The sequence below is a fragment of the Leuresthes tenuis genome, unplaced genomic scaffold (genome assembly GCF_036924035.1).
Source record: "Leuresthes tenuis unplaced genomic scaffold, fLeuTen1.0.hap1 SCAF_24, whole genome shotgun sequence".
Taxonomy (NCBI): Eukaryota; Metazoa; Chordata; class Actinopteri; order Atheriniformes; family Atherinopsidae; genus Leuresthes; species Leuresthes tenuis.
This window is the reverse complement of record NW_027325378.1, coordinates 1,296,240-1,307,268: the sequence shown is the minus strand read 5'-3', so window position 1 is coordinate 1,307,268 and position 11,029 is coordinate 1,296,240. Positions and strand designations below refer to the sequence as shown.

Sequence of the window (11,029 nt, the reverse complement as noted above, 5' to 3'; positions counted from 1 at the left end):
AGAGGCCCTGTGGCCCCAGGTGCCCTGCCAACGGTCCATCAGCGACACACAGAGACCTCATGCAACCACTAACGTCTTCCTCACGTGTTCCCTGATGACATCACCATGATAACACGTTGCGATGTCATACCTGACCCACAGAGAGGTCATCAGACCAAAGCAGCAGCATGCGATCCATCACAGGTGACGACAGGAAACCGGTCCTTCCTGAGGAAACTCTGAGAATAGAGCGGTAAGTGTTGGGCTGTAACACCACTTCCTGTCTTTTGGTTGGAAACAACACAGAGGAAGCATGTTAATGCAGAAAAGAGAACCAGGAAGCGAGAACAACAAAGACACTCGTAGATCTGTTGGATCATCCAGGTCTCTACAGATGGGGCAGTAAGTAGAGGTGAACCGTGGATAAATGTTGGGGAGTTTCTCTGAGTGTCAGTCAATGTTTGGGACTGGGGGGGGGTGTACTGGACCGTTTTTTTTTAGGACCTTGAAGGTTCTAGACAGATAGAAGAAACAGGGGTGTTTCTAACCCTCTCAGATGGGATTTCCATCCCCATCACTGTGCTTCTCCTGCTCCAGATGTCTCTCTGGTCTTCCACAATAAACAATGAAAAGTAAAAGTTTAAGAATGCTTTATCTTCCTGAGGAGACAGACATAAACACACAATGTGAATTCTCTTCACTTCTAAAACAACTGAAGAAGCCTTCATGATGAGAACCAAGAAGAAGTCTAGCTGACCTTTTTCAGGCTCTGAGAATCACCTGACCTGGATGACTGAGACTCTACACCGATGTAACCCTGGTTTGTTACTTTATCTGTAAGCTGAATGTCAGACTGTTTCTCTGCAGCGTGTCATCAGTCTTGCTGATGTAAACCTTCTGGGGCAGGCCTGCCTGCTCCAATGTGTCATTGACGGGGGAAATGTGATCTTTCAGCCACTCTAACAGTTTGCAGAGTAGTCTGTGGTCAGAGATTGGAGGCGGTCCACCTGTTTACTTTGTTTAAACAGCTGTGGAGCTGTTTGGAGACTCTACTGTATGTGTTTATTCTGGTATTGGGTCTGAGGCAGAAAGTTCTGAAAGTTTTTCCTCCTTTAGTCAGTGAATCTGGACATTAGTACGACTCCAGCTCCAAACTCTGGATGTGATGCTTCTTAATGTAGCTAACAGCACATAAAGCAGAAACAGGTGCTTTCAGTGACCTGCTTCATTCCTTGGATCAGTCTCACTCTTAATTTATATAAAGCTGATTATACCCTATCAGTGTATGTCACTTTGGACAAATGTGTCTGCCAAATGCATAAACAACCAAAGTTATTTCATGGCTCACATGTTCAGGTCCAAATATGAATTTGAATGGTCTATGCTCCGGGTCGGGAATGAGATCCTTCCCCAGGTGGAGGAGTTCCAGTATCTCGGGTCTTGTTCACAGTGAGGGACGAATGGAGCATGAGATTTATGGGCGGATCGGTGCAGCGTCTGCAGTGTTGCTCTGCACCGACCCGTCGCTGAAGGAGCTGAAGGAGCTGAGCCAGAACGCCAAGCTCTCTATTTACTGGTCCATCTACGTTCCCATCCTCACCGATGGTCCCGAGCTGTGGGTAGAGACCGAAAGAACGAGATCGCCAATACAAGCGGCCGAAATGGGTTTCCTCCGCAGGGGGTCTGGGCCTCCCTTAGAGATAGGGTGAGAAGCTCAGTCCTCCGGGAGGGGCTCGGAGTAGAACCGCTGCTCCTCCGCATTGAGAGGAGTCAGATGAGGTGCATCTGGTTAGGGTGCCCCCTGGACGCCTCCCTGGGGAGGTGTTCTGGGCCCGTCCCACTGGGAGGAGACCCGGGGAAGACCCAGGACACGCTGGAGAGACTATGGCCTGGGAACGCCTCGGGGTCCCCCCGGAAGAGCTGGAGGAAGTGGCCGGGGACAGGGAGGCCTGGGTTTCTCTGTTAAAGCTGCTGCCCCCCCGACCCCCGGATAAGCGGCAGATGATGGATGGATGGATGAATATTCATTCAAATATGAAGGAGCTTCCTTCTTTTCTAATCTGCCTTTTTGGATGCTGTTGACCATGTTAACTGAACGTCTTAAAGCCGGGCTGTTATCAGGGACACTGAATTTAGCTGGTTTTATTCCCACCTTTCAGGCAGAACCCATGCAGTTACCATCCTCTACAGCTTGTGGTGTTCCACGGGTCTCTGTTTTAGGTCCCATTTACTCCCAGTTTATATGGTTTCCCTAGGCAGAGTCATCCTTCCTCAAATTTATCTTTAGCTGTGACCTGAAGACCCCAAAAAGCTGTCTATTTGAAGGTCTGCACGATATCGTGTGGTGGATGGACCAGATGTTCTGCATCTGAAATCAACCCTTCGACTATGGAACCACCTACATGAGGAAATAAGGCTGAGAGAATCAGAGACTTCTTTTAAATCACTTCTTCAAACCATTTTTATAGGTTGGCATTCATGTGACCTGATCCTTTATTTCTTCATTTAGATTGTTTTAAACTTTTATTTCCTGTTGTTTGTCTCTTGTCTTTGATCCTTAACTTGTGACTGTCTGGCTCAGTTTCCTCCCCCCACTCTGTCATAAAGTTATAAAATAAAGTTATTCATTTTGATCACCATCACAGTATTTGTGAATTTAATTTATGCACCCTGTTTAACTACTCTGGTGCTGACATCACTTCCTGTTTTACCACTTTTTTGCAGGTAAGACCGGTCGGTGTGTGATGGCAGTGTGCGTCTGCAGCTTCCTCTTCCTGTTGCTACAGTGCTTCTTCCAACTGATCGCCGTGGCTCAGCAGCCCGACCACAACTGTAAGATAAACTGGTTTACGCCCCTGGTTTTAGCTGTGGAGGTGTGTGTTTAATCCAGCCATCTGTGTGCAGGTACATCGTGGCAGAAAGGGTTCGCTCAGCTTGGCCTGGTGAGGTAAGAATGATGTCATCTGTCTTACTCTTTAAATCTGCATGTGGAAAACTGAAGCAGCGTTTTATGAAAAGTCTCCGCTCCAAAAGCTGATCTCAGAGCTCAAACCCAAGAGCACCCTCAGACAAAACTGCTTCAACCACAGGACAAAACACCTAGACTGACTGGTGTGTGCAGTGCAGTGAGGAGTGTACGGACCTCTATATAGGCAGCTCCACACGGACCAAGACGGGAGAACAGAACCTCAGGTCCAGACTCAGCAGTTCACTTGCATCTGAAGGAGAAGGACTGTGAGGACAATAAAGTCCACATTCTGATTCCAAAGAGGAGTCAGATAAGCATCTGTGTTAAACTGGATCTCTGAACAGAGGAGGTGGTCTCAGATATCATCTTCCAGCTCCTACAATGCACCACCGACTCTCCTCCCAAGGGTTTCACAACCAAAACATGCTCTTTCAGATAGGAAGACAACTCACAGGTGAGAATGACTTAAACCACCCACACATTGGTGGAGTGGTTCCTGTGCTGCTTATCAGCTGATACTCCCCACCAACTAGTTTAGAGCTGAAGAACCTTTCAGATGAGACGTGAAATGTCTTCAAGAGCCGATAAAAAGAAGTCCAGCTGACCTTATTTAACTCTGAGGGTGTCCTGACCCGATGAATCTCCATCGATATACTGAGAGAACAGGCCAGCTGATCTCATGGGCTTTAAAACACGGCTCAACTCTCCTCCACTAACCTCTGTGCTGACAGCTGAGAAGGTGACGACAATCAGTTCCTATTCATCCAGTTCTGATCCCTCCATCCCTAACCACTATGTAGTGACCACGCCATTTTGTAGTGGTGTCTGAATGTTTAGGGATTTTTGATGTTCACTATATAGTGCACTGAATGTATCCCACAATTCACTGCAAAATGCAGTGAGCATCTGATGGTCACTAATCAGAGCAAGATATCCCATCATGCACTGTTTCACCTTCGCAGCCGGTTGGGAGTGAGTAAAAGTAACGTAATTACCGGCGCCAAGAGTAGCGTCCGAAAGACTTTTCTGTTGAGCTCACGATATAGTGCACTACTTTTATTTCCCTATGTAGGGAGCAGGGAATGAGTGAGTGATTTCGGACATTATCCCAGTTCTGATTCATCCAGTTCTGATCCAGACCGTTCTGATCCAAGCCTTACTCTCTCTGAGAGGACAGCAGCCAGTGGGTAAACATGCAGCATGTTAATAATAATGATGATAATGTTATGAAGCAGCCTTTATACTCTGAGCTGTAGGGTGCTCCCAGTTTAACTTTACGAACAGACTGTTTTGATGACCCACTTCCTGACCCACATCTGTTTATAATTTCAATCATACCTTAGGTTTCTGTTGGTCATTTTATCTCACCACACTCTGTGGCTGTCATCCTCACCACAGGCCCACACACTTCTAATCATTCTGTTGTTGATCAATTCTGAATGAAAATCTCAAAGATTGTCTGGTGGTAAATGTTAGAGTTCAGAGGAAGCTGAACAGATTTCTGAGTGTTGTTGTTGATAGTTGTGGGATAAATCTGAGCTCAATAGGGACAAACTTTTCTCTTTTTCACATCTTCAGCTGTTTTCCTTTTTCTGAGCTGCTGGTTTCAAATGTTTTTCTAACAAACAGGAAGTTTGTCAGAAGAAGAGAAAGGTTAATGAGGCAGCCGGTCCCCTCAGAGCAGGGTGACGGCGAACCGTGACTGACATCCGATCCTCTGTGTGTGCATGTGTGTCAGAAGGAGGTTCAGACAGTAGCCTCTCTGTCTGCACTATAAACTCCTACACACCAATAAACACCCCAACTGACACAGGCTGGAAGTGAACCAGATGTTCTCAGTCCACTTGTGTCCTGACTCTACTTGTGAGTTAACAAAGGTTATTTTTTTCTTGTTTGTCTCTGATAAAAAACTGCCAGAGACAGCAAACCTTTGTAATTATATTGTACTGAAAGTCCAAAAGTATGTGGACAGCTGAGACATATGAGACAGGGTGAGTCTCACATGTTGTTGTTGAATATATTTAATTTGTATTTTTAGTTTTGTTTCACTTGTTTTTCCAGTTATTTTTTGTATGAATCTGTATATTGTGATCAGTTCATGAGTTTTCACACGTTCAGAGGAGCTGCAGAGAACCAATGACCCAACTGTAAGTCTGACTCATTGTTGGGTCGGTGTATAAACAGTTTGTAATGTTGCTGTAGGCAGACATGAGGACGTTTAACTGGAACAGCTGCCACACCCCTTACAGCAGTCAGTAATCACTCTGCCTGGATAACTCACATTGTGTTGTTTCCAGATGAATTTTAGGGTTTTTAACTGCTTGGGCCAAACAAACGGAACCAAACTCAAACTTTGTGTCTGACAGTCTGACAGGAAGTGATGGTGGCTCTGCAGTGAGACAGGTGTTTCCAGATGTTGGCGTTCTGGTCATCAGCCTGTTGACGTGGAGGCTGATTGTCAGGCTGAACGCTGCCACACATACACAGGTAACACACACACACACTCACAAAGTGTAACCTTGTTAAGTCGTCTCCTCTTGCTTCTTAACAAGGTTTCCTGTCTATTAGTGAGTAACTCTGTAAGCTATTTATTAAAAGTAACCTCATTATGTGACTTCAGCACACACAGACTGAATATTGATTAGGGTTCAGGCTCAGTCCTGTTTGTTGATATGAAACCAGACCAGCAGACAGCAGCAGTCCTACTCCTCTTCATCACTTAATGTCACTCACCACTCAGGAGCGCTGGAGGATGGTGATGTAAACAGATGTGGGATCAGCTCCGGTTGGAATCTGTATTTAGTGCAGTAAAACTAAATTAAAGGTGTTTCGCAGCTTCAGCCAGAGGAAGAAGAAGTGGAAGAGGATATGTTGGAAGAGGCCTCCGAGCTCCAAGAAGAGGAGAATGAAAAAGAGGAAGGCAGCAGGAGCAGAGTTCTGCTGGAAATGGAGCAGCTAATCTGTAGAGCCAGAAAGATAGTTGGAAACATAACGACTACTGGAGGGAAAATCCTGCTGACAGCTCTACTGGGACTAACAGGTAACCAGTGACAAACGTACAGTAACCAGTACAAGACTAACAGTAACCAGTACAGGACTAACAGTATCCAGTGCAGGACTAACAGTAACCAGTACAAGACTAACAGTAACCAGTGTAGGACTAACAGTAACCAGTACAGGACTAACAGTATCCAGTGCAGGACTAACAGTAACCAGTACAGGACTAACAGTAACCAGTGCAGGACTAACAGTAACCAGTACAAGACTAACAGTAACCAGTGCAGGACTAACAGTAACCAGTACAAGACTAACAGTAACCAGTGCAGGACTAACAGTATCCAGTGCAGGACTAACAGTAACCAGTACAAGACTAACAGTAACCAGTACAAGACTAACAGTAACCAGTGTAGGACTAACAGTAACCAGTACAGGACTAACAGTAACCAATAGAGGACTAACAGTAACCAGTACAAGACTAACAGTAACCAGTACAAGACTAACAGTAACCAGTACAGGACTAACAGTAACCAATAGAGGACTAACAGTAACCAGTACAGGACTAACAGTAACCAGTACAAGACTAACAGTAACCAGTGTAGGACTAACAGTAACCAGTACAGGACTAACAGTAACCAATAGAGGACTAACAGTAACCAGTACAAGACTAACAGTAACCAGTACAAGACTAACAGTAACCAGTACAGGACTAACAGTAACCAATAGAGGACTAACAGTAACCAGTACAAGACTAACAGTAACCAGTACAAGACTAACAGTAACCAGTACAGGACTAACAGTAACCAGTACAGGACTAACAGTAACCAGTGCAGGACTAACAGTAACCAATAGAGGACTAACAGTAACCAGTACAGGACTAACTGTAACCAGTACAGGACTAACAGTAACCAGTACAAGACTAACAGTAACCAGTACAAGACTAACAGTAACCAGTGTAGGACTAACAGTAACCAATAGAGGACTAACAGTAACCAGTACAGGACTAACAGTAATCAATACAGGACTCATAGTATCCAATCCAATCCTCACAAATTTAAGATGAACACAAGCTTCCTGCCACAAGTGCTGCACAGAAATTTTTAAAAAAAGCACAACCGAAGCACAATGCAACAATAAACACAATAAGATAGAATAAAGTAGGATAAAGTTCAAATAAAATAAAATAAGATACAATTGGAAATAAAATCAGGTAAAAAAACAGATAAAAATATAGAGATAGATATATAGATTAAAAAATATATATGTATAGATATAAAATCATAACCGTCACACTATGTGGTGTCGAATGTCAGTGGAAAGAGGTTTTAAGAAGTGATGAGGCCGGCCTAATGTGCAGCGGCACAGTTTGGGAGATGCCACTGCAAAAGCTGGGTCCCCTCTGAGCTTCAGCCTGGTAGGAAGTACTGACAACCAGTACAGGACCCACAGGTAACCTTTCCTTTCTTTCACACCTTGTCCCCCTCCCCACCTCTCCAGGTATCATGTTGCCCTCCCTGTCCTCCCTCCTGTATCTGATTTGTTTCCAGGTGTTATGTACATGGTGGGCGTGGTCAGGCCAGATCCCACCTCTCACCATCAGGTGTGTGACGGTGATGTCACTGATCTACTCCTCTGCCCACTTCCTTCTCTTCTACTGCTACCAGCTACCATCACTCCAAGAGGTGTGGCCTCCAAACTGCACCTCTGCCAGGTAAAGTACTTCACCTCAGTCAGATGTTGCTCCTCCAACTGTAACCCACCTGAAACAGGTTGTCATGGTTTAATTAACCATCAGCAGATAAGGCAACAAGGAATGGAGTCAAGGAAGAAAGGCCCTGTTACTGAAGAAGAGGAGGAGAAAGGAGGTGGATAAATAGAGAAGGAGAGCAGGGGGTGTAAGTAAGGAGGAATAAAAAGCATAGAAGGGAACGTAGAAGGAGAGTAGGAAGGACGGAAGGAAACAGAAAGAGAGTAGGAAGGACAGAAGGAAACAGAAAGAGAGTAGGAAGGACGGAAGGAAATAGAAAAATAGTAGAAAGGACAGAAGGAAACAGAAAGAGAGTAGGAAGGACAGAAGGAAACAGAAAGAGAGTAGGAAGGACGGAAGGAAACAGAAAGAGAGTAGGAAAGACAGAAGGAACATAGAAGGAGAGTAGGAAGGACGGAAGGAAACAGAAAGAGAGTAGGAAGGATGGAAGGAAACAGAAAGAGAGTAGGAAGGATGGAAGGAAACAGAAAGAGAGTAGGAAGGACAGAAGGAAACAGAAAGAGAGTAGGAAGGATGGAAGGAAACAGAAAGAGAGTAGGAAGGATGGAAAGAAACAGAAAGAGAGTAGGGAGGATGGAAGGAAACAGAAAGAGAGTAGGAAGGATGGAAGGAAACAGAAAGAGAGTAGGAAGGATGGAAGGAAACAGAAAGAGAGTAGGAAGGATGGAAGGAAACAGAAAGAGAGTAGAAAGGACGGAAGGAAACAGAAAGAGAGTAGGAAGGATGGAAGGAAACAGAAAGAGAGTAGGAAGGATGGAAGGAAACAGAAAGAGAGTAGAAAGGACGGAAGGAAACAGAAAGAGAGTAGGAAGGATGGAAGGAAACAGAAAGAGAGTAGGAAGGATGGAAGGAAACAGAAAGAGAGTAGGAAGGATGGAAGGAAACAGAAAGAGAGTAGGAAGGATGGAAGGAAACAGAAAGAGAGTAGGAAGGATGGAAGGAAACAGAAAGAGAGTAGGAAGGATGGAAAGAAACAGAAAGAGAGTAGGAAGGATGGAAGGAAACAGAAAGAGAGTAGGAAGGATGGAAGGAAACAGAAAGAGAGTAGGAAGGATGGAAGGAAACAGAAAGAGAGTAGGAAGGATGGAAGGAAACAGAAAGAGAGTAGGAAGGATGGAAGGAAACAGAAAGAGAGTAGGAAGGATGGAAAGAAACAGAAAGAGAGTAGGAAGGATGGAAAGAAACACAAAGAGAGTAGGAAGGATGGAAAGAAACAGAAAGAGAGTAGAAAGGACGGAAGGAAACAGAAAGAGAGTAGGAAGGATGGAAGGAAACAGAAAGAGAGTAGAAAGGACGGAAGGAAAAAGAAAGAGAGTAGGAAGGACGGAAGGAAATAGAAAGAGAGTAGGAAGGACAGAAGGAAACAGAAAGAGAGTAGGAAGGATGGAAAGAAACAGAAAGAGAGTAGGAAGGATGGAAAGAAACAGAAAGAGAGTAGGAAGGATGGAAGGAAACAGAAAGAGAGTAGAAAGGACGGAAGGAAACAGAAAGAGAGTAGGAAGGATGGAAGGAAACAGAAAATGAGTAGGAAGGATGGAAGGAAACAGAAAGAGAGTAGGAAGGACAGAAGGAAACAGAAAGAGAGTAGGAAGGACAGAAGGAACATAGAAGGAGAGTAGGAAGGACGGAAGGAAACAGAAAGAGAGTGGAAAGGACAGAAGGAAACAGAAAGAGAGTAGGAAGGACAGAAGGAAACAGAAAGAGAGTAGGAACGACGGAAGGAAACAGAAAGAGAGTAGGAAGGACAGAAGGAACATAGAAGGAGAGTAGGAAGGACGGAAGGAAACAGAAAGAGAGTAGGAAGGATGGAAGGAAACAGAAAGAGAGTAGGAAGGACAGAAGGAACATAGAAGGAGAGTAGGAAGGACGGAAGGAAACAGAAAGAGAGTAGGAAGGATGGAAGGAAACAGAAAGAGAGTAGGAAGGACAGAAGGAAACAGAAAGAGAGTAGGAAGGACGGAAGGAAACAGAAAGAGAGTAGGAAGGATGGAAGGAAACAGAAAGAGAGTAGAAAGGACAGAAGGAAACAGAAAGAGAGTAGGAAGGACAGAAGGAAACAGAAAAAGAGTAGAAAGGACAGAAGGAAACAGAAAGAGAGTAGGAAGGATGGAAGGAAACAGAAAGAGAGTAGGAAAGACAGAAGGAACATAGAAGGAGAGTAGGAAGGACGGAAGGAAACAGAAAGAGAGTAGGAAAGACAGAAGGAACATAGAAGGAGAGTAGGAAGGACGGAAGGAAACAGAAAGAGAGTAGGAAGGACGGAAGGAAACAGAAAAAGAGTAGAAAGGACAGAAGGAAACAGAAAGAGAGTAGGAAGGACAGAAGGAAACAGAAAGAGAGTAGGAAGGACGGAAGGAAACAGAAAGAGAGTAGAAAGGATGGAAGGAAACAGAAAGAGAGTAGGAAAGACAGAAGGAACATAGAAGGAGAGTAGGAAGGACGGAAGGAAACAGAAAGAGAGTAGGAAGGATGGAAGGAAACAGAAAGAGAGTAGGAAGGACAGAAGGAACATAGAAGGAGAGTAGGAAGGACGGAAGGAAACAGAAAGAGAGTAGGAAGGATGGAAGGAAACAGAAAGAGAGTAGGAAGGACAGAAGGAAACAGAAAAAGAGTAGGAAGGACGGTAGGAAACAGAAAGAGAGTAGGAAGGACGGAAGGAAACAGAAAGAGAGTAGGAAGGACAGAAGGAAACAGAAAGAGAGTAGGAAGGACGTAAGGAGAATAGGAGATATTTAGGCGGATGTCGCCCCGGCTGGTTATTTGATTCTTGGCTTGTCTGTGAGCAGCTTGCTGGGCCTGGTCCCACTGGTGTTGGCAGACTGCACTGCCCCCTGGAGGCTGCAGGTGAACTCTGAGCTCAGCTGGTTTCACTTCAGCAGTCCTCTGATGCTGCTGCTGCTCTACCACACTGTGGCCTGTCTGTGGAGGAACCAGGTGAGGTTACACACCTGAGGACACATCTGTATGATGTCAGCCCCTGTTGGCTGATTGCTGTCATATGTATCTGCAGCTGATTGACGGTAGTCTGGCGACGGGCACAGAGAGGGCGGAGTCAGCCGTCAGTGAGAGTTCTGACATCATCACCACTACCAGCTACATGAGTGATGACATTACAGCTGAGAGACGGAGAGAGCTGTGGAAGAGAGCTACTGAAGATAGAGAAGTATGAAAATCCTGTAAACGTGTTTTAGACCAGATTTGAGTTATATTAATTAATTCTGATTCAAGGGATATTAATAATTTTTTTTATATTCACGTTGATGTCGGCTCCTGTTGCTGCTTCTTCTGTTCTGTAAACACTCCTCTCTGTCTGTCAG

General features: G+C 44.9%; 1 protein-coding gene across 1 annotated transcript in view; it reads left to right on the top strand.

Annotated features, from left to right (window-relative positions):
- LOC140284971 (piezo-type mechanosensitive ion channel component 2-like) overlaps positions 1-11,029 on the top strand; it is a 66,768-nt gene that overhangs the window by 9,334 nt on the left and 46,405 nt on the right. Inside the window, exons 3-9 of the mRNA XM_072379032.1 lie at positions 2,704-2,811; positions 2,884-2,926; positions 5,314-5,434; positions 5,783-5,987; positions 7,442-7,655; positions 10,499-10,646; positions 10,723-10,875. Coding sequence (XP_072235133.1) covers positions 2,704-2,811; positions 2,884-2,926; positions 5,314-5,434; positions 5,783-5,987; positions 7,442-7,655; positions 10,499-10,646; positions 10,723-10,875 — 992 coding nt within the window. The remainder of the gene's footprint in view (positions 1-2,703; positions 2,812-2,883; positions 2,927-5,313; positions 5,435-5,782; positions 5,988-7,441; positions 7,656-10,498; positions 10,647-10,722; positions 10,876-11,029) is intronic.